We start from the raw sequence: 24,588 nt of genomic DNA on the forward strand, positions 1-24,588 counted from the left end.
GAGTTCTGTACATTTCACAGTAATGTGTTAATCGACCAATCTTTGACCAGAGTGTGGCGATGCGGGTCTCCAGACGTTTGGGGCGTGCGCGTCCATCTACTTCCTTATAACAACAACTGCAGCCGGATACACGATAAACCAGCTCCTGGAGGTTCTCCACGGTTTCCAAGTACTGATGCAAAATATATCCTGGTTAAGGATACGTCAACCGACAGGAGTACTTCAATTTGGGTATCCGATGTCGGGACATGTATGTCCCACGGAACTGTTTAACTACTGTGCCCATATGATTGGCTAGTTCGTCCTTCAATTGCTGTCGTTGCCATTCCACTGTTGGTCCTGGAGCGGCGGGTGCAAAGTATTATTGTCTTTACTCAACAGATTTGCTGCCCTAGGAAAAAAAAGAAAGTGATTTCTCAACATGAAGTTTATATGGAAAAAATCGACTAAATATAAGCAAAATGCATACTGTCCACTCTTTTACCTCTGGGTGGTGCTGGAGTCATTCAATACTGCTCATTAGTGATATTTACAATTGGTCGGGATTCAGCCAAACCGCACCAAGCGGCTTTTCGACTGACTTGTGATGTTTTGTTCGTACAAGGACAACGGAAATAGTTTCATATCAATTTAAGCATACATTTACAGTAGGATATCCTCACCTATGGGATTGAGGGAAGTTCGATGCGATTTGCGATCAATTAAATCTGCTAAACGAAAGTTTGAGCAGAAAAATCGGGAATTTTTCGATGGCGCTTGGTGTGATTTGGCTGAACCCCGACCAATTACGAAGAGGCTCCCGAAAACCGCGAATGGGCCGCCCTCTTATTCTGTTCTATTTGATGCCCTTATGTTTTGGACAAAATTTCAGCCAAATCAGTCAACGTTTGGGCGGTGCTAAACTCGTTGAAAGTTTATATGGGAAAATGTATGCAGAAACTTCGAAGAACAGTGATTCGCAGTAGGACGACACAATTTACGACGAAGAACTATGATACTCATTCAATTATTGTAGAATTAAATACAGAATGTTATGCTGAAAACCGCGAGAAGATTAGAAGATATGTTGTCCCCAGCATCAGGGCATTAAATGGAACCGAATAAGAGGGCGGCCCATCAAAAAAATTGAACAAAAGTCTTTTCCATACTAATTCGAGCCACCCTAATGTAGAGTGAAAGTTGTTTTTTTTCAGTTGGGAGGAAACGCGCCATCCAGCTATTTTACATGCAGAAACGATCGGATCGATGTGCTTCGATGTACTCGTCTTGTTCGATACTAGTTTTAAAATAGATTGAAATTAACGATATTGGGGCTCACCACCTTCTCCGATTGACTTTAAATGCAAATTAGTTGGATGGTACATTTAACCTCGGGGGAGTAAATTTGTTTTTACAACTTTTTTCATCTAGGTATAACTTTTTTGTTTATTTTTTTGACAAAATCATTCGCGGTTTTCGGGAACCCAATTAGCCTTGACGGATCTGGCTGAAATTTTTACAGTAGCTTTTGGAAGTACAAACTTTATTTTCAAGGGGTATACGTGCCGGAAAAATGGTTTTGATTTGTTTCATATAAATGTGGTCCACCCTATTGTACACACACATACAAATCCCGCTTCAATTCGTCGAACTAAACCAAATGGTATGGATCTTCGGGATATTAGTAGAGTGATAAATAATTAAAAACAACTACCTAACTACAGACCGTGAATAAATTTTCTCTTACTTAAGAAATTTGTCAACAATTTTTTACATATAATTACTCCTTTTGTTGTATATGTTTATTATTGACCATCTCACCATACTCACCATAAGAGAAGATTTGACCACTACACTGAGAAAACTGGTCGTAAGACCATCATAAGATTCTCTTTTGAAGCAAATGTATTGATTTTCATACGATTCTCTAATGAAATGCATTTTATACGACAATCTTATCAAATATTTTCCGTTGGTATAAAAAAAAAGTGTAACCCGGTTTCGAACCATGAATGTCGTGATTTAAAAGGCGTTTGTTCACATCACACGCCCACCGACGATTCAAGAAATCCCGAGCAGCACACATGTTGCATACAAGTTTCTGTGACCATATGCAACCGAATTTAGTCACATTTGAGTTGCTGCAACCAAATTTGGCTGTATTGTGCAGCTAGGGATTGTCTTGTTGGATATCCAATAAAGAGATAGATTTGACCGAAATAAGATCTTACGATTTTCATAGTTCAAATTTTATGAAAAATTCTCATAAGTTTGGTCGTATGAAAATCTTACGACCAGTATCCTCAATGTTCTTGAATTGTCTACATCAGTGATTCACAACCTGTTGTACACGTCCCCATAACTACACTGCCCTGCTAATGCAAGCTTTAGCCACATTACGTCTTACCTCAAGCGAGTCGATATGGATACTTAACGACTACTATACTGTCATGAATCGCAAGTCAGCTGGTGGCAATTGCTGGATAGGCCGATTACCTCTGTCCTCTATTATAAGATCCCTATAGCTTAAGTGATGTAGAGCAAAAAGGATAAAATTACTGTTCGCCTGCCAAGGAGAAAAAATCGATGCACATGGCACTAGTAATAATTTGACTGATGACAATATTATTACGAGTATTACGTCTGTGTGTCTGTGAAATTAGGTTAACATAATTGTCACATGTAGACCCATCTGTAGATTCATTAATTTCATGTATTCAAACTAAGGCCAAAGTGATCTGTGCCATACTTAAATAAATATCTATTCCATTTGCTTCATAGCTGCACGTCGCCAACCACGCGGTGTACGGAGGGTGCTCGTGAGGGTGTGTCAATTGTCTTCCTCCGGATTGATGCACTTTGCTCGCTGCACCCCTCGCTGCAAAACTCGTACCAGCTTGTCACACTCGTTGTTACCCTTTTTAATCTTTAGCTATAATACGCTTCTTCAATCTTTAACTACAACTTTCTTAATCTTTAACTACAACCTTGAGCTATCAGACGAACTTTATATTTGACCTAATCACCACTTGCATTATGCTTAATTTTAAACACCCACCAGCTGCCGAGTACTCTCCTCATAACCGGGCGGTGCTTTGACAAGCTCCCATGTCTCCCCACTTCTTTTCCATTGCAGTCATCTACTGCGTTAACGTCTAAACTCTTTATTTCCTATGGTAACTGTAGAGCTCCATCAAATTTTGCATTCTCCAACTTTCATCGAATTGTTTCAACAACAAAAAGTAACTTCATGGTTTCATTGGATGGGTTATATGATCAATTTTGTGCAAAAACACTGAAACTATTGAGAACAATCAAGTAACTATTAATTTACAATCAAAAACTTTTTTTTACTTTCCTCTAATTTTAGCTATGCCAAATAACTCTCTTGGGGCTTGCCTAGGATGTGGTGGGGTTTCAGTTTGGCAGTGGGCCCTGTTAAATTCCTATAAAAAGCTGCATGTATTCGGAAGTAGGCCCCGCCAAAGCGACCGTGTGTCGCTCAAAGCGCACAAGTCCTGGTGTCAGGTGGGACACAAAACAGACCTGACACGACGGCCCTCCGACGAGACAAGAGGTTTGCGCAGGTCCAATAAGCCGCCTTGAAAACCAATAATTACGAACAATATAAGAGATAATGCGACTCGATATAATCGGCAAAGACCTAGGCGACGAATGAAGGATCACGATTGGAAGCTTGGAACATGGAACTGCAAGTCGCTAGGTTTCGCAGGTTGCGACAGGATGATCTACGATGAATTACATCCCCGCAACTTCGACGTCGTGGCGCTGTAGGAGATTTGCTGGACAGGACAGAAAGTGTCGAAAAGCGGGCATCGAGCGGCTACCTTCTACCAAAGCTGTGGTACTACCAATGAGCTGATGCGCCAACGTGTGATTAGGTGGCAGCCAATCAACGCAAGGATGTGCAAGCTGAGGATAAAAGGCCGTTTCTTCAACTATAGCATTATAAACGTGCACTGCCCACACGAAGGGAGACCCGACGACGAGAAAGAAGCGTTCTACGCACAGCTGGAGCAGACATACGATGGATGCCCACTGCGGGACATCAAAATCATCATCGGCGACATGAACGTACAGGTAGGAAGGGAGGAAATGTATAGACCGGTCATCGGACCGGATAGTCTGCACACCGTATCGAATAACAACGGCTAAAGATGCATAAACTTCGCAGCCTCCCGCGGAATGGTAGTCCGAGCACCTTCTTTACCCGCAAAAATATCCACAATGCCACATGGAGATCACCTAACCAAGAAACGGAAAACCAAATCGATCACGTTCTAACCCACGTAAATTCTTCTTCGATATCACGAACGTCCGCACTTATCGCAGTGCGAATATTGAATCCGACCACTACCTCGTTGCAGTATGCCTGCGCTCAAAACTCTCGACGGTGTGCAACACGCGTCGAAGTCGGACGCGCGGCTTAACATTGGGCGGCTACAAGACGGTAGACTAGCCCAAGAATACGCGCAGCAGCTGGAAGTGGCACTCCCAACAGAAGAGCAGCTAGGCGCAGGGTCTTTTGAAGATGGCTGGAGAGATATTCGATCCGCCATTTGTAGCACCGCAACCGCTGCACTTGGCACGGTGCCCCCGAATCAGAGAAACGACTGGTATGACGGCGAATGTGAGCAGTTAGTAGAAGAGCCCATGCTGCAGGGCGAGATTGCTGCAACACCTTACGAGGGCGAATGAGGCACGATATAAACAGGCGCGGAACAGACAAAACCCGATTTTCCGGAGGAAAAAGCGCCAACAGGAAGATCGAGACCATGAAGAGACCGCGGACTGTACCGCGCTAATAACACACGAAAGTTCTATGAGAAGTTAAACCGTTCACGTAAGGGCCACGTGCCACAGCCTGATATGTGTAAGGACATAAACGGGAACCTTCTTACGAACGAGCGTGAGGTGGTCCAAAGTTGGCAGCAGCACTACGAAGAACACCTGAATGGCGATGTGGCAGACGAAGATGGCGGTATGGTGATGGAAGAAGATTTGGGAGGAGGAAGTTTTGCCGCAGGAGTGGATGGAAGGTGTCGTGTGTCCCATCTACAAAAAGGACGATAAGCTGGATTGTAGCAACTACCGCGCAATAACATTGCTGAACGCCGCCTACAAGGTACTCTCCCAAATTTTATGCCGTCGACTAGCACCAATTGCAAGGGAGTTCGTGGGGCAGTACCAGGCGGGTTTTATGGGCGAACGCTCCACCACGGACCAGGTGTTCGCCATTCGCCGAAATTCCGTGAATACAACGTGCCCACACATCATCTATTCATCGACTTCGAAGCCGCATATGATACAATCGATCGGGACCTGCTATGGCAGCTAATGCAAGAAAACGGATTTCCGGATAAACTGACACGGTTGATCAAAGCGACGATGTATCGGGTGATGTGCGTAGTTCGAGTTTCAGGGGCATTCTCGAGTCCCTTCGAAACGCGCAGAAGGTTACGGCAAAGTGATGGTCTTTCGTGTCTGCTATTCAACACCGCTTTGGAAGGTAGTACGAAGAGCAGGGATTAACACGAGTGGTACAATTTTCAATAAGTCCGTCCAGCTATTTGGCTTCGCCGACGACATAGATATTATGGCACGTAACTTTGAGAAGATGGAGGAATCCTACATCAGACTGAAGAGGGAAGCTAAGCGGATCGGACTAGTCATCAACAGGTCGAAGACAAAGTACATGATAGGAAGGGGTTCGAGAGAAGACAATGTGAGCCACCCACCTCGAGTTTGCATTGGTGGTGACGAAATCGAGGTGGTAGAAGAATTTGTGTACTTGGGCTCACTGGTGACTGTCGAAAATGATACCAGCAGAGAAATTCGGAGACGCATATGGGCTGGAAATCGTACGTACTTTGGACTCCGCAAGACGCTCCGATCGAATAGAGTTCGCCGCCGTTCCAAACTGACAATCTACAAAACGCTCATTAGACCAGTAGTCCTCTACGGACACGAAACCTGGACGATGCTCGTGGAGGCCAACGCGCACTTGGAGTTTTCGAAAGGAAAGTGCTGCGTACCATCTATGGTGTGGTGCAGATGGCGGACGGTACGTGGAGAAGGCGAATGAACCACGAGTTACATGAGCTGCTGGGAGAACCACCCATCGTCCACACCGCGAAAATCGGACGACTGTGGCGGGCCGGGCACGTAGCCAGAATGTCGGACAGTAACCCGGTAAAAATGGTCCGACGGGCACAAGAAGGCGAGGTGCGCAGCGGGCAAGGTGGATCGATCAGGTTGAAGATGTCTTGCGGACCCTCCGTAGACTGCGTGGTTGGCGACGTGTAGCCATGGACTGAGCCGAATGGAGAAGACTCTTATAGGTATACCGCACAGGTCACTTCGGCCTTAGTCTGAATAAATAATAATAATGATGACTCTGACCACTGCCATGATCTTCGGGTTACCACATGATAGTTTATTATGCGAAACACATAAAGTTCACGTGTAGGGTTGAGTTGAGGCACGGTTTCGTCTTTGTGTCTCGTTGTGTAACTTCTTCCGATTATCACCAAGCCATGCTTACATTTACTTCCCAGCAGAGATTCAAAGAAAATAGTTTTGTCTAGCGTGCTGAGTTGAAAAACTTGCCTAGACATTAGCGGCAGGGAGTGTAATGAAAGAGAGGGAAATTTTTGGTCAATTCCGAAATCTGGTTCGCGACGTGTCAACCCCTTGAAGGAAGTATTTAATATTGAAACTTGGCTTCCCGCAGGAAACCAGCATTCCAGTGTGTTCCGGAATGTGACCAGATAGCCCATATGCCCTCAGAACACAATCCAATGAGCTTGTTATGCAAAATCATAAAATTTGACACGTCGAAAACATGTTTCCTTTTTGTTTTCCTTTATTAACCCGTTTCGGTCTGACCTAGAAATCAAAATTGAAATAACCCGTGTAGGCTCATTTTTCGTCCGATTGCCATGAAATTTTCAGGGAAGAAGCGTCATCATGTCTATTTTTTGGTACATGACTTGATTTGACCATGGTGCCAATCTGGCCGGATATATTAAGGGGGGGTCCTGGGTCAGATGCAGTCAAAAACGGGTCTTTTTTTTAAAACCATTGATAAATTAACGAAAGTTACCAGAATGCTGATGCAAACGTGATCAATCATCATTGACCAGCATCAGAAGTTAGTTTTGATACATTTGAATCACCAGGACATGGTTCCGGATGTTCCGGGAACCTGGTTCCCTGGGGTATCCCTGGGGTGGTGGACACTCTTCAAGTGGACACAACCCAGTCTTGCGACCTATCAAACTTCATGGTTTTGCAAAAGGACACATTGGCCACATCCGGAAGTGTTCCCGGGAGCCCGGTTCCCACAAGGAAGTGGACAAATTTCGATAAGCACCGAGACCTATCTTGCGACATATCAAATTCCATGATTTTGAAAGACAAGCTCAATAGATGAGTTCTTGTGAGGTTTTGGACACATTGGCCACATCCGGTAGTGGTCCCGGGAGCCTGGTTCCCTCAAGGAAGTGGACAAATTTCGATAAGCACCGAAACCCATCTTGCGACACATCAAACTCCATGATTTTGAAAGACAAGCTCAATATATGGTTTTTTTAGAGATTTTGGACACATTGGCCACATCCGGAAGTGTTCCCGGGAACCTGGTTCCCTCAAGAAAGTGGACAAATTTTGATTAGTCACCATTTTACAATGTTATGAAAACTCATATATGAATATGTACGTTATGTGGAAGATATTGATTTGGAAAATGTATTGGAGGTAACCACTCGATGGGACTCGAACCCATGACCCTACAGTACGCTAGACTGGAGCTTTAACCAACTAAGCTAAGAAGGACCTCCGTCGGCCTTCGCAACCTAGCAGCTACTGAACGAGCTCGAGATTCCCAAATTGGACGCATAGTCAAATCACTCGCAATCCATTTCTCAAGCCAATACTTCCACATGTGTATTGTACACGTCCACATTAGAGGAGCGTGAGTATTTAGAATGTCTGGCGGCTATACACATTCTTCATCAGCAACGGTACTGATCAAGTGAGGTTGTGTAAGCTATTTGCCAGTCGGTCGTCAAGCTCAGACCCGACCGCATTGCGTAGGCAAGAGCACGCAACTCAAGTTCAGTTCAATCAAAGGTAATTGCCTATTTTCGGGGATTAAACCACCCTGACTTGGACGTTAATTTACAATGTTATGAAAACTCATATGTGAATATGTACGTTATGTGGAAGATATTGATTTGGAAAATGTATTGGAGGTAACCACTTTCCCTTCGATGGGACGCGAACCCATGACCCTACAGTACGCTAGACTGGTGCTTTAACCAACTAAGCTACGAAGGACCTCCGTCGGCCTTCGCAACCTAGCTGCTACTGAACGAGCTCGAGATTCCCAAATTGGACGCATAGTCAAATCACTCGCAATCCATTTCTCAAGCCAATACTTCCACATGTGTATAGGAGCGTGAGTATTTAGAATGTCTGGCGGCTATACACATTCTTCATCAGCAAGTGTACTGAGTGTACTGAGTCGGTCGTCAAGCTCAGACCCGACCGCATTGCGTAGGCAAGAGCACGCAACTCAAGTTCAGTTCAATCAAAGGTAATTGCCTATTTCCGGGGATTAAACCACCCGACTTGGACGTTAATTTACAATGTTATGGAAACTCATATGTGAATATGTACGTTATGTGGAAGATATTGATTTGGAAAATGTATTGGAGGTAACCACTTTCCCTTACACAACCTCACTTGATCAGTACCGTTGCTGATGAAGAATGTGTATAGCCGCCAGACATTCTAAATACTCACGCTCCTCTAATGTGGACGTGTACAATACACATGTGGAAGTATTGGCTTGAGAAATGGATTGCGAGTGATTTGACTATGCGTCCAATTTGGGAATCTCGAGCTCGTTCAGTAGCCGCTAGGTTGCGAAGGCCGACGGAGGTCCTTCGTAGCTTAGTTGGTTAAAGCACCAGTCTAGCGTACTGTAGGGTCATGGGTTCGAGTCCCATCGAAGGGAAAGTGGTTACCTCCAATACATTTTCCAAATCAATATCTTCCACATAACGTACATATTCACATATGAGTTTTCATAACATTGTAAATTAACGTCCAAGTCGGGTGGTTTAATCCCCGGAAATAGGCAATTACCTTTGATTGAACTGATAGTCACCATTGTAAAAAGGTGGGACATAAGAAGCGGTTTTGTAGACTTTTGGCGAATGAGAAAAAGAAGAAAGTGAGCGACACCGAAATGTGCCCGATCGTAAAATAGCGAAGGCAAAGGTGGTGAAATCGGAATAAGACAGTTTTGCGTTCGGCTATGGGACGGATCGGTAAACTGATGGATAATTGATTCCGGTGCTAGTTTGCATATGTGCGCGAATCGTGGACACTCCTAGGTCAGTGATGGTTGCTGATGAAAAAGTGCCGAAGTGAAAGGTGTCGGTATTTGCAAACTGCGTTGCCATGGAAAAGGCACAGATGTGAAGGAAATAGTGTTGAGTGATGTTTTGTACGTTCCTAACCTCGACATGAACCTCGTGTCAGTCAGCAAGTTGGTGCAGAAAGGTGCAACTGTAGCTTTTACCGAAACTGGGTGCACAATCGCTGTCGGAAACCGAATCGCTGCTGTTGCGTCCCGGAGTAAAGGTCTCTATCACCTGCGAATGGTAGAGCACACAAGTGCAACTTTAGAGCAGAATTGTGGCAAATATTGTGTTCACGAATGGCACCGCAGATTAGGACACAGAGACATCAATGCTATTCGGATCCTGGATAGCAACCGCCTAGCAACCGGCATTACAGTAGGTCGCTGTTCACATAACAATACCTGTAAACCGTGTCTGCAAGGAAAAATGACTCGCCTTCCGTTTCCTAAAAAGGCTAAAATTAAGTCAAAAAGTATTCTAGATCTGGTACACAGTGATTTGTGTGGCCCCATGAACACAGTCACACCAGGTGGACATCGTTACTTTTTGACATTGATCGACGATTTTAGTCGTTTCACTACGCTGTATTTCCTGCATAAGAAGTCTGAAACGGTTGAAGCAATCAAAGACTTTGTGCGGTGCATGAAGACCCAGTTCGGAAAACCGCCAAAAATCATTAGATCCGATCAAGGCGGAGAGTATCGCTCTACAAAACTAATATGTTTTTTGAAGGAAGAAGGAATACTGCAACAATTTACTACCGCATATACGCCGCAGCAGAATGGCGTCGCCGAGCGGAAAAATCGCTCCCTGGTTGAGATGGCTCGCTGCATGATCATCGATGCTGGTATGCATTATAAGTATTGGGCTGAAGCCGTAAGTACAGCTAACTTCGTTCAAAATATGCTACCTACCAAACCGATTCAAGGAACCCCGCACGAGACATGGTACGGCGAGAAGCCGGATTTTAGGATGATGCAAGTTTTTGGCGCAGAAGCATACGTGTTTGTACCAAAGAAAAAGGGGACGAAACTCGAATCGAAATCGATAAAGATGACCTTTGTGGGCTATTCATCGCAGCACATGGCTTGGAGATTCATTGACACAAAAACTAACAAAGTCGTTTTTAGTCGTGATGCAAAATTTTTGCCTATGAGAGACGTGACACGTTCATTTAGCGAGCATTCGTCGAAGGATGAGTTGGTGTTGGAATTGTCACCATTATCGAGTGTAACTACAACTACGGCTGGAAAACCGGCGGAGAATTCTGTCTCAGATGAAGAAGATTTCTATGGTTATGAAGACGACTCATCGTATGAAGATGCTTGCGGTAGTGACAAGGAAACTTTCGAGGGCTACGGCGAAACTGGTCCGGTTCAGGAGGAGTTAGGTGAAACTGATGAGGAACAGTTAAGTGGAGAACCACGGCGATCCAATCGATGGAATAGAGGAATACCTCCAGAACGGTTTGCAGCCAGCAGTAATTTTGCTTGTTCACAATCTGTGGAACCAAAGAGTTACAAGGAAGCAACAACTGGTGAAGAAAGCGGACAATGGATCTCCGCTATGAAGGATGAACTGAATTCACTGTCCGAGAACAAAACCTGGGATCTCGTCCAACTACCGCCGGGAAAAAAAGCCATTGGATGTCGATGGCTATACAAGAAAAAGCTCGATGAACATGGGAAGACTACCAGGTATAAAGCACGACTAGTAGCCCAGGGTTATACACAACGACTGGGACTAGATTACGATGAGGTATTTGCCCCAGTAGCAAAACAAGTTACTCTTCGTATGCTGCTTACTATTGCAAACCGTCGTAAGATGCAGGTAAAACATGTTGATGTTAAGACAGCATATTTGAATGGCACCTTGGAGGAGACTGTTTTTATGCGAATACCACCAGGTGTCACTGCAAAACGTGATGAAGTTTGTCTGTTACGAAAAAGTTTGTACGGACTTAAACAGTCGGCACGTATGTGGAATCGCAAATTGGACGAGACATTATTTAAAACAAATGGGATTTTCACCTGCGGAAGGTGATCCTTGCCTATATGTTTGTTACCGTAACAACAAGAAATCGTTTATTTTAATTTATGTTGATGACATGTTAATTTGCACTTATTTGGAAAAGGAGAAGGTACCAAGAAATTTAGAATGCATTGAGTGATAAGTTCCAATTGACCGCGCTAGGTAATGTAAAACGATTTTTGGGAATACAAATCACCAAAACTGCAGAAGGCTATTGTTTGAACCAGCAAGTACCGTGGATAATCAAAATTCGGACACACTCAAACCTCGGACGCTTGAATTCGTATGGGAAATTTTCTGAAATATTTCATCGAAATGTTTCGTCAAGCTGGAACGGAAGAACTAATAGTTTTTGCTTGTTTTAGTATAGGTACATTTTAAAAAGACATGTTAAAACAATGCGACGAAATGATTAAAAGACAGTCTGAGCTGTGCAGTGAGAATTGTGTTCAATAATTCTTCCCGGTACTGTGTAATCAGGTGTCCGAAGTTTGAATCTTTGTGTCCGAAATATGAATCCAACCCCGCCGGTGTCCGAGGTTTGAATCAAACAGAAGCCGGACATTTTCATGAATTTCAAACATTCTTTGCAATATCCTGCAAGTATTAAATACGTAGCTCAAAGATGAATACTGTACTGAGTGATTGCAATGGTGATTTAAACGGTGTGATTTAAAATGCGATTTAACAGGATGATTGTATATCAGGAAGTGCTTAAGCGTCCGAAGTTTGAGTTTGCACGGTATATATCAATCAAATGGTTGCAAATTACGGACTGGAAGATGCTAAAGGGTCGCGTATTCCTTTGGATCCGGGGTACATGCAGCAGAAGGAGGAGACAGAGAGGCTTCCCACTAACGATAAGTATCAGAGCCTTGTTGGTGGTCTGCTTTATGTATCCGTTCATACCCGTCCCGACATTGCAATCAGTGCTTCGATTCTTGGACGCCGGGTCAGCAATCCCACTGCTGCGGATTGGACAGAAGCGAAAAGAACATTACGGTATCTGAAATGCAACTAGCGAACTGCTTCAACTCGGTGGTGTCGTCGGTGAATTGGAAGGTTATGTTGATGCTGATTGGGCCGGAAACGTTTCCGATAGAAAATCGAATTCAGGATATCTCTGGGCTGGGCTGGGTGGCAGTCTTGTTTCTTGGAGCGCAAGGAAGCAATCATGCGTGGCTTTATCTTCAACCGAGGCGGAGTATGTTTCCTTGTCCGAAAGCTGTCAGGAACTGATGTGGCTGAAAAAGTTAATGCAAGATTTCGGTGAGTCAGTGAATAAACCCGTATGCATCTTTGAGGACAATCAGAGCTGCATTAAACAACTCAGTCAAACCAGTGGCAAGCGTTCAAAACACATTGACACTAAGTACCATTTTGTCAAAGACCTTTTCGAATGTAAGCAAATCAATGTGATCTATTGCCCATCTGAAGATATGCTGGCGGATATCCTTACTAAGCCGTTGAGTCGTGTTAAGCTGGAATTGCTCAGGGGAAGAATTGGACTTAGGCCAGCACGTGATGAGGAGGAGTGATGGCGTGGCAACCCTGCCGTTTGTGGAGACTTACCATCACGAACTGTTCTACTTTTATTTTATATTTGCTTTGAATAAACGTTAGTTGAATTTTCTATCTTGACCTAATCGGTTGTGTTTTATTTCTCTCCGGTAGACTCTCCAATATTTTTGACTGCATCTGACCCAGGACCCCTCCCTTAATAAATCCGGCCGGGTAGGCATCATGGTCAAATCAAGTCATGTACCAAAAAATAGACATGATGACGCTTCTTCCCTGAAAATTTCATGGCAATCGGACGAAAAATGAGCCTACACGGGTTATTTCAATTTTGATTTCTAGGTCAGACCGAAACGGGTTAATGTGAAATTTATGGCCTATAAGTTATTCCCTCATATTACGTGTTTCCGGCTCGATCAGGCAGTGGCCATTTTTCCGGGAGATTACTCCAGTACTCCCATCAATATCTCCCGAACCATGTCCATTTTCAAAACAATAATTAATGTCCTTGAAACTATAGGAATTTCGTGATCGATTACAGAGAACAGAACCAAATCCCGATGGAAGACTGGTGAGAACCATCTTTTTGAAAATTTGGTTTACCATGAAATTGGGGGTCAGGTACGTAAGTGTTAACGAAAATATTAAGAAATCCCTATTGACTAGTGAGAAAAAAAAACTCCTCAAGGTTATCGAACAGCAACAGAGCGGGATACTAACACGTCCGAAAAGGGCGACTGATCCAATGAATGCTGCGAGACGGCAATGTATCAGTTGAAACGTAATACCAACAATGAACTCGATTATTAAAGTACACTTCAATGTTATTGCCCTTTTAAGGATTGTCATCAACGACCATAGTGGGAATAAACAGTGTGCTACCTTTACATATTAGGCTATTGAAAATTTTATTTGTTATGGCTATTTCCATACTTTTCTAGTCCTGAAGGAAAAATTGAACAATCTCCCTAATTAATATTGAAGGAAACCTAATCGCAACAACACGAGCAGTGTGCTCATTAGTTTACTATGTTGCAGTTGTTCTGATATAGCAATTTTATTAGTATCGAAAGATATTCTGAACCTGTCTTGCGATAACTAAGTCCTTCTCTGTTGTAGTTATCCATTTGACAAATTCCACGTTTAATTCAAATTATATCTGTCCTTTGAAAAACAACACTGAGACTACGATGGGTTTATGTGTATTTTGTATTGCATGCCCTTATCCTCGGGACGAGGGGTCATTTTGATCTATTGATTCTACATATAGGCAATCTATTATGGAAAATGTTTGTAGTAGAGGACAGCTGATGACCCACTAAGTTATTTTTATGTGTATGTAGACGAATATTTTTGATTATTTTGGATATTTAACAAAATGATTTTTTCTTTGGATACTCTTAGGACTTTTGGTAGTTTTGGTTGATGGTGGAAGGAATTTATAGGAAAAGATGGGACATTTGAGACTTCTGTTTGTAATCTTAGCACAATTCGGTTCACTGATTAGCGCACGCATACACTCGCACATACGGTTCACTTGATTCTCACGAAAGCTCTTGTAATAATATTAACTATGCTACATAGCAATTCATCTCTTGTTTAAGTATAGTTCGGCCTGTATGCTGAAGAGGTTGTTTCTGGTATTACAAAATAATCAATAGCTGGTGTTGCCATTCATCTTTCCACTCCATCCACTGCTTGATTGGCAATCAATGGAACTTTTCATTAATCATATAGAATTTAGACTTATTGCATTTTGTTGCATTCTCTGTTGTAGATTTTACGTTTAGGTGTACAGACTTCAATTGTTAATAGTTGCTTTTATTGAGTTTAGATATTCTTTTTAAATACGATCACACGATTCCGCGACGAAAAAACGCGACGCGACCAATTCCCCGTGGATTGGTTTGTTTTTTTTTCTGTCTAGATTTAAGGTACATACGATTTTTTAGTTTTCTCCGTTCTCTTTGTATAAACTATGCACAGTGGTCAAAGTGTAAAGTTTTTAATCTGTTTCTTCTCTACGCTTCAAGATGAAGTAGTAACTAGTGCTTGTTATTTTAATGTGTACAAATGAAAGACTGAAATTCCGATTATCACCAAAGTTTCCAATATCAAGAAGATTGGCATCCATATGTTGACGATTCTTCGAAGAATGAGAAGAAAATATAAAAGGAATTTATAGATTTTAAATCTTGAGCCTAGGAAGTAACAGATGATGACAGTATGTGAGTTGATTAGCTCATTAAATTTAAGTATTTTACTGAATGAATCGTTTACATTTTCCTAACGTGTAAAAATCACAAAATGTTTATTAAAAGTAATTTGAGTACGAAACCTTTGTAGAAATAGATAATATTCGTCAACGTAGGAGCTCAAACTTTTTGATACTGTTCTTTGATACAATAAAGCATATTAGCAGACAGTGCTGTTTTGATGGTTTAAGATATAATAAATAATATTACCTATTTATGATTAAATGAAAATGTGATTGTTTGAACGATTAATGGTCCGGTGATTTTCAATAATATTTTTAAACATTAAACGTGATTTTGTTGTGCTTAACACTGTCTTTGTTTCCAATAAATAAACTGATAACTGATGTATTTATGCAAATTTGATGATTTTCCCCCATACTCTAACTTATCATTCCATGATATACCTTAAAACCTAAGTCAGTTTACTTACGAGCACCTTTAATTGTGGTATACGCGGCGGACCAACAACAGGGCTTTCACTTCCGTGTTACACGAACCCGGTAGATGACGCGCGATTTTCCTAGATTAAAAAAACTAAATCTTTGTTAACTGAGAAACCTATGAAACAAAAAAAATGGTTTATATAACCTCCTAACAACGAACGAACACGACTATATTATCACAACGATTTCCGGCGGAACGATACATGAATACGACTTGGTTCAAATTTGCTTCCCGAACGCGACGCGACCCGACTTATAGTAAATACGAAACGACCGAACGCGACACGATTTGTTTTTTTAACGATACGACGACACGATACGCGGCGGCGAGTTTTATAAGAAATTATAACAGAAAAGTTTTGTAAACTAGTTGTATAAACATTTAGAAATGTTTGTTCTCTTTCTTTCTGCTATTGAACAGATATTATTCAATGTGCAAAGTTTTTAAAAAACTACTCGAAATACTTCGCAGCTAGAACACAAATGTAAGTAACAAAGAGATTTATTTCAATTTGAGGAAATATGTTTTTTTTTCTTCAGTCTTTGATTTGTTAACCTAATGTTAATGTGGTTGACTAACACCTTTTAGTCGATTTGTCAGCATTTGTGACTTTATTTTCCTTTAAAAGTATTTTTAGCGTTGGATTTTCTTAGATTGTTGTAATTTATATGTTTTGTATAAGTCTTAAGCTTCTTCTGTTTACAATATTTGTTCGTTTAAAACCATAATTGTTTAATCTTTTTATCTACCTAATGGCACCATGGTTTCATATTGTATAGCATCTTTCGATTTGTTTGTATCTTTTCTCATAAAATATTATTTAGCCGCTGTGAAGGAACTTGTGCAAAAGAGTCTGAGTTAAATAGTATCTGTTCAACGATAGTTTTGGTCTTTTCTATATAGGAAAGCATAATTGTTTAAAATAAAAACGACGAAAAAATAAAACGATACGATTCCCGGCGACCGAACATTGACGATAACGACGACGACGAAACGCGAACGCGACCCGAATATTCCCGATTCTACAAAAGTTATTACTTACGATTAGTTTTTCACCTCATTTGCATCTGTATTTCTGTTTTGTTTTACGTTTATAATCATGATTTAATGAATAGTTTATACACCAAACGTTTTTGAACATAACCAGAACGTCTCAAAGGCGAAGAATATATACTAAAATATCACGAATTGTTGGGTAAGTTTCAATTTTTAACAACTTTATGTTTTGTAATGCTCAGCTTGATTGCAACGACTGAAACTGATAAACGGTTTTGTTGCTAGCATGTGACTACAATTTAAATATAGACAACGACTTAGATCATCAGGCTGCACATGGCTCACTAAAGGTCGAGTAATCGATGATCCACGCTGGGCATATGTACACCAACGATTGTTGTTAAGAATCTGGCACTCAACTCAACGAAGATAATATTGCTGGCGATATTATCTTCGTTGAGTTGAGTGCCAGATTCTAAACGGTGAAGATACAACATTACCAAGCCTGAGGAAGGGGAAAGAATTCGATTCCCAGTCTGATCGAGGAGATCTTTCAGGTTGAGGGCACACAGGTTGGGCACACAATATACAAATTGCCACACGATTGCCTTAAGCAAAAAGCTAACAAAAAGCTAGTAGAAGAAACACTAAATCAATGCATTTTTCATCTCTTTTTTTCATAAGGGCATTTTCCTAGACGAATCTCACACCTGATTACTCTCAATCCAAGGATAGGCCTGACAAAAAATATTAGAAAACGGTTCCAACTGAGATTGAATACGAGCTTACTAGGGAGATCTAGCTGCCATGCAAGTCATCCGCTTTGCTAAAAGCTGCTCGCTGGATTGTCCTGCACCGAAAGCCAAAGTATCTGCTCTGTATTTTTACACTATTTAAAATGTCCATAAAATAATAATTTTCTAAGTGCAACCGATACCTTTCCCCAAAGTTCTGAAATTCTAAACGACGTTCTTTACATGCAATACTCTTTAAGTTACTTTATTATGGGTCCTGTACACCCCCGGTGATGCAGCAAATGACCGACTCCATCCTGAGCGACGTCCAGCTATTGATTTAACCTGTTACCAGGTTAGATTTCGGTCAACTTCTTTTATTTGGAAATGCTAATATCATCTTCCAAACTTGGACGTACATGTTCATGATAGAATTAGAGGCGAAAGTATAGAATTGATAGTTCCGTTAGGATACGGCAGGCATGAAGAATGTTTTTATAGAAGTCGATTTGAAAGCGAGCGGAGGGCAATATTTGTGATGGCACATATCACACGACCTTCCTTCTGCCAAGCTCCCGTATGAAGGGGGAGGGAAGAATATCAGTGTGGAAGCTGATATATCTCCACTGGCAAAAGGAAGGTGGTTTGACTTGCTCATATGCCATCGCGTGCGGAAGGATTTGCTATCGACGAGTAGTCTCCAAATTTCTAATATGACATCAGCATAGTCGAATAAGTCGAATAGGATTTTTATTGCACAGTTCTGTTTTCTCATTGCGTCCGTCTCGTCGCAACGCAACCAACTTGGCTGCCTCGGAGAGAACAAAGCAGAGAAAGGCACTGCTGCTGTACCGTTTAACTTCACGTAGAAGTAACACACACGAAATCATTAATTTAGGGTCTGTCTCATTTGGAGAATCAAACTTAAAAGTGACAGTTCGAAAATTAAAAAATCACCCCGTTATAAGAATGGCTGGTGCTACCCAGCAATTCCAATAGGACATCGATGGAAAATGATTCGATATCTGTCAAAAGTAATCTTGCTCTGCGAGCAGGGTTATTCGATAATTATTGAAATGTCACTTTTAAGTTTAATTTCAGTTTAATTCTCCAAATGAGACAGACCCTTAGGCTTTGGTCCGATTCGTGAATCAAAATCGAATTAAACTTAAAAGTGACAGTTCAAAAATTTCCAAATAACCCTGCTCGCAGAGCAAGATTACTTTTGACAGATATTGAATCATTTTTGATAGATGTTTTGTTGGTCTTGCTGGGTAGCACCAGCCATTCTTATGAGCGGGGGATTTCATAATTTCCGAACTGTCACTTTTAAGTTTAATTCGATTTTAATTCACGAATCGGACCAAAGCCTTAGTGTACTACCCTTGGTGGGGGCATCTATCAATTCAGCTGTTATTGGTCGACGGATGATGAATGAAATGAGATGCAGATTTCATGCCTTAAACTACGTATTGCTCATTAGAAATAGGTTCAATTATGTTGCACTCCCAGGACATTATGTGAGTTGTATGTATAAATTAAAATTGTAATAGAGCCTGTGGCTGTGACCTAGCAATTATTTATATTCCTGATTGCAATCAACATGTCTAGCGTTTTTGTGACAGAACCGTTCAAATGTTTCTTTATAATTTATTTTAACTGAAATATTTTCACGCGCGCTCAATACCATGCACACTCACATTCACTCTGCATACATACTGCATGATAGAATAAAAATCTTTATTCGGTTCTAGCAACAGGATCGGTAATGCTTAGAATCTCTATTAGTGGCGCAAGTTTATTTTTGCGATAGCGCTTGTTTCTACGGAAACAAGGCAAATACTAGTTATTTTGAACAATAAACAGAACCAGAAGTCTCCAGTAAGGAGTTTAGTTTTGCTCATGATACATTTTTTTCTAGGAGGAATCTCATCAGAAGGATTTATTACTAAAATGGGGAAGTATAGTAAATCACATTGCTTGATTTAAAATATGTTCAGCGCTTAAGTGTGACAAAATATAGCGATCAATATGTAATTGTAAAAAAATATGAGTGGTAGCTGATTACTATAATATTTAATCCGATATAGTAAACTATCTAGAAAACCTATTGTTTTTACATTGATTTATTTTTGTGCCGAGGCGTAATATGCGATAAACTGAAACTTTTCGAATAAAAATAGCAATTTAAAAACCGATTTCGTGACTCTCCATGATAAAAAAGTACTGTGCATTCGCAGCGCTTTGATCTATCGCGTAATTTAACTAAAGCAGTACTGATCTAAAACTACGAAGTCAAAATTTTCCAGTTTGTTCAAAACTTCAGCTAACCACTGCTGCTACTGATACCACGGTTGGTATCTAGTCAAGGTGTTTCGGAACACCGCCTTATAATTATGCTGCGACTATGTGAAAGTATCCCTTCGATTCTACTTCACTCCAACTGTGATGCTAGAGTTGCAATGATTCCAAATCAGGAAGTTTTTGATATTCCAAGGAAAAACAATAAAATGAATCTCTACATACCGCTGCATGGCTCGCAGAACCCTCGCAGACTTCCCTTCTTAGATACTATACATCAGCGCTAGTCGCTCGCTAAGCTGCTGGGGGAATTGCTCCACAAATCGGCTCCAATTTTCCTCCCCTACTTGGGTCTTGAATCCGAGCAATATCTACAGGCGCGAAGACAAATTAATAGAACACGTCAACTCAACATTACGAATTAGTCTAAATAATCATACCTTCTGTAGCATTTCGTGCAAATCTGGCTTCGGGTTCATCCAAGATGCCGCAGCGTCACAGAAAAAGATAAAGTCTGGCACCACTCCGACAGGATTCACGGTTATCATTTGGCACATACCCCGGAAGGCGGAATCTTTCTCTTCATTATCCCGAATGTTTCGAAGTGATGAACACCTATTTAGAAAGAAGTTACAACGAAATAAATATAACTCATGATTCATAAACGTTCAAGGTGCGTCACACTATGTGTAGCTTTTAAACAGTTGGGTATAGATACCAACAATTAACAGGAGAATTTTGGCAACATTTAACTAAACAAACTACCAACGGATACGAACAGTACATCGTCTAACGTAAAATTAACTATTACACAACTGTTAATAGCAAAAACATAGTACGAAAGATACAAAGGATAGAAATGAAATTTATTATTCAGTTACACACCACTGTCGCACAAACTGTTGCAATGAAGGAGCCACTTCAAGGGGGCATACAAGACCGAGTCGACCAATTGTTATTGCTATACAGGAAATAAACAGAGAAAATAGGGAAAAATACACGTTAACATAAACAGAAACGGCTCATTGTATCTCTATATGGAGATTGTTAAAATAATACAAATGCTGAAAAAAAAACTAGACGAAATCAGAATTGCTCACTGCCTAAATAAACACTACGAAAGGGCAGACAACAATTTTCTGCCCAACGTCCTGCTGTTGGCTGTCTTTCAACTAAGGGCACACTTTCTATTATAGCTGCCATTACAGGTCTTCGGTGGGGTTTTGAGCCATTGACTGCACTTTGGTAGATAAGTGCTTTGGAGGTGTGTTACAAAGAAGGATGCACAGACAAAAAGACATTCTCGACATTTTTTGATATTCTGACCAATTCAAATAATCATTAGTTGGCCAAGTAACCACTTGTGGAGCGGAGACCCAATGCACAATGGGAAAAAAATGTCCATAACGCGAATAAATTCAAAATCTCGGTTCGGTACTGGCGGATTGCGCTGAAATTTTGACACAAAGCGTAGAATTTTCTGGGGAATCGTTTTTATTATCATTATTATTTATTCAAACTAAGGCCGAAATGGCCTGTGCAGTATATAAGAGTCTTCTCCATTCAGCTAGGTCCATGGCCACACGTCGCCAACCACGCAGTCTACGGAGGCTCCGCAAGTCATCTTCCACCTGATCAATCCACCTTTCCCGATGCGCACCTCGCCTTCTTGTGCCCCCATCGGATCGTTGTCGAGAACCATTTTAACCGGGTTACTCTCCGACATTCTGGCTACGTCCCGGCCCACCGCAGTCGTCCAATTTTTGCTGTGTGAACGATGGATGGTTCATTCGCCTCCTTCACGTACCGTCCGCCATCTGCACCCCCCCCCATAAATGGTACGCAGCACTTCCAGGCATCGTCCAGTTCTCGTGTCCGTAGAGGACTACTGGTCTAATGAACGTTTTGTAGATTGTCAGTTTGTTACGGCAGCGAACTCTATTCGATCGTCGATCGGAGCGTCTTGCGGAGTCTGGTATCATTTTCGGGGTCTTCCACGAAAGGCTGAATCACATAAGGCTGAAAACTCATAAGGCTGAACACGAAAGGCTGAAAAGTAAAAATCTCACATAAGGCTGAAACTCGAGAGGCTGAAAAATCTTGAGAAACCAATTTTAGTGGAAGAACTCACAATTGACGTTAATAGGGGCACAAACTAAAATGATCCGCAACCTTCTTGCAACTTCTTGTTGTCTTTCAATTTTTATACGGAATTCTTGTTTTTTAGTCTACACAGCTCAAAAAATGTTGAGGTAACATAGAAAGGAACAAGACTTTTTTGTTCTTGGTTCTTGTACCTACAAATTTTGTTTTTGATTCTTGCCAAGATTACTTTCCTATTTTTTATTCTTTATTCTTCTCTCTTCTCCTTTCTTCTTTTTGCTTTTTTATTCTTCCTTCTTCCTACTTCCTTCTCCCTTTTTCTTTTTCCTACTTTTTTTATTCCATATTTTTAATTTTTTTTCCTTCTTTCTTGTTAAACCCTTCCTAGGTCCTTCTTTCTATTTCTTTCTTGCTTCTTCGTTCTACCTTTCTTCTTAGTTCTTACTTCTCAATCCCTCCTTTCTTGTTCCTATTTCCTTTTCCCTTCTTCTGCCTTCCTTGTTGCTACTTGCTTCTTCCTTTTTTCTTGTTTTTTCTTTCTTTATTTTTTTTTGTTCTTCTTCCTTCATCATTCAATCTTTTTCCTTCTTCCTTTCCCTTGTTTTTTTCTTTTTCTTCTTTCTTCCTTTCATTACCTTGTTTACCTCCCTTTCTGTCTTCTTTCCTCTACCTTTTTCATTTTCCAAGTTTCTTCTTCCTTATTCCTTTTTCTCTATTCTTTCTTCATTCTACCTTCTTCCTTTTTCTTCCTTCTTCTTTCAACCTTTCTTCCTTTTCTTTCTTTCGTCCTTTCCTATTCTTTTTTTCCTTCTTCCTTGTCCCTTGGTTTTTCATCTTTCTTCTTTCGTCCTTCATTCTTCCATCGTTCTTGTTTCTTCTTGCTTCATCATTATTCCTTCCTCCATCTGTATCTAACTTTTTCCTTTTTCTTTATTCTATGTTTTTTCTCCAATCCTTTATTCTTTATTCTTTATTCTTTATTCTTTATTCTTTATTCCTTATTCCTTATTCCTTATTCCTTATTCCTTATTCCTTATTCCTTATTCCTTATTCTTTATTCCTTATTCCTTATTCCTTATTCCTTATTCCTTATTCCTTATTCCTTATTCCTTATTCCTTATTCCTTATTCCTTATTCCTTATTCCTTATTCCTTATTCCTTATTCCTTATTCCTTATTCCTTATTCCTTATTCCTTATTCCTTATTCCTTATTCCTTATTCCTTATTCCTTATTCCTTATTCCTTATTCCTTATTCCTTATTCCTTATTCCTTATTCCTTATTCCTTATTCCTTATTCCTTATTCCTTATTCCTTATTCCTTATTCCTTATTTCTTATTTTCCTTATTCCTTATTCCTTATTCCTTATTCCTTATTCCTTATTCCTTATTCCTTATTTCTTGTTCCTTATTCCTTATTCCTAATTCCTTACTTCTTATTTCTTGTTCCTTATTCCTTATTCCTTATCCCTTATTCTTTTTTCTTTATTCTTTATTCTATATTCTTTATTCTTAATTCTTCATTCTTTATTCATTATTCACTATCCAACTAGTCAACATAGTTGGTACAACATATCGTATGGTTGGAATTCATTTCATCCCATCAATTTCAGCCTTTCGATACATTTCAGCCTTCTGATACTTTCAGCCTTTTGAGACCTTCAGCCTTTCAGGATTTCAGCCTTTTGAGTTCAGCCTTATGAGTAGTCAGCCTTATGTGTTTCAGCCTTTCGTAGGACACCCCATTTTCGGCAGTCACCAGTGAGCCCAAGTACACAAATTCTTCTACCACCTCGATTCCGTCACCAGCGATGCAAACACGCGGTGGGTGGCTCACATTGTCTTCTCTTGAACCTCTTCCTATCACCCCTACTACAGGCTTCCCGTACCATGCATCGTTTGCTGTTTCCAGTCCTTCGGCAATTCCAACTAGACACTGAGACGCCCACACGGCGTCTTTGTCCGAAGAGGCTTATTTTCAAAAAGTTCCAATCCATCCCTAAAACATCCACTACACGAAAGAATGGGTTTTCCTCTTTCACGTAGGTGAATTTTTAAAACGTTCTATCGGGGATTATTTTTCCATACACTTCTTGGGGGGTAAATCGGCTATCATTTGAGATTTCTATGGAGTTTGTACAAAAAATAGAACATCACGATATGAAAGAGGAGATCATATACTTTTGCGTGGTGGGTATTTCAGAGATACTGATTTTTGAAAATATTTCCCCATAAAGACACCGTGCCCAAGCAGGACCTGTGTCGTTGAGGCACTTATGCTGTCTTTCGTCAATGGATCCTTGCCCGAGCCTCTTGGTAACCGGTCGCCATTACCAGAACGCATTGCCTGCCGCTTTATGCTGAACCGCTCAACCCAGTCGTGCTAAGTGGCTCCGGATTTCAATGCTTCCTGTCTTCAGAGTCGTTCTGGCCCGACAAACACCACTCTAATCTTAATTCTATTTGTTAAGTCAAATCGATACACAATTAAAAAATAGTCAATTTTCCAATCTTAAAAATACACTGGAGAATTGTCGACGAAGCATTTGACAATAAACGTTAAAATCAAAAATCCGTTAAAATCAAAAAGAAAACGTCGCTGCACAGATTCAATCCTCTCAACGCCATTATTATAGCTCGCACTCCAGACTTCCGAGCAGTATTCTAAGATCGATCGGGATAGCGAGCAGTACAACGATTTCAGACAGTAAACATCTGTAAAGTTTTTGGTCATCCTGAATATACACCCCAACGTACGGGAAGCCCACAAG

General features: G+C 40.8%; 1 protein-coding gene across 4 annotated transcripts in view; it reads right to left on the bottom strand.

Annotated features, from left to right (window-relative positions):
* The window catches only part of LOC134211620 (transportin-1), a 77,771-nt gene that overhangs the window by 21,632 nt on the left and 31,551 nt on the right, over nucleotides 1-24,588 (bottom strand). For 2 of the 4 annotated variants that reach the window (XM_062688687.1, XM_062688685.1), the window contains 3 exons: nucleotides 20,602-20,677; nucleotides 20,157-20,331; nucleotides 19,466-20,087 (listed from right to left, as the gene is read on the bottom strand). In XM_062688687.1, coding sequence (XP_062544671.1) covers nucleotides 19,980-20,087; nucleotides 20,157-20,331; nucleotides 20,602-20,677 — 359 coding nt within the window. In that variant the 3' untranslated portion in view covers nucleotides 19,466-19,979. Of the gene's footprint in view, nucleotides 1-19,465; nucleotides 20,088-20,156; nucleotides 20,332-20,601; nucleotides 20,678-24,588 lie in introns of those variants that run through there. The other 2 variants (XM_062688686.1, XM_062688688.1) reach the window with 2 other exon arrangements.

Source organism: Armigeres subalbatus, chromosome 2, assembly GCF_024139115.2.
Source record: "Armigeres subalbatus isolate Guangzhou_Male chromosome 2, GZ_Asu_2, whole genome shotgun sequence".
Classification (NCBI taxonomy): domain Eukaryota; kingdom Metazoa; phylum Arthropoda; class Insecta; order Diptera; family Culicidae; genus Armigeres; species Armigeres subalbatus.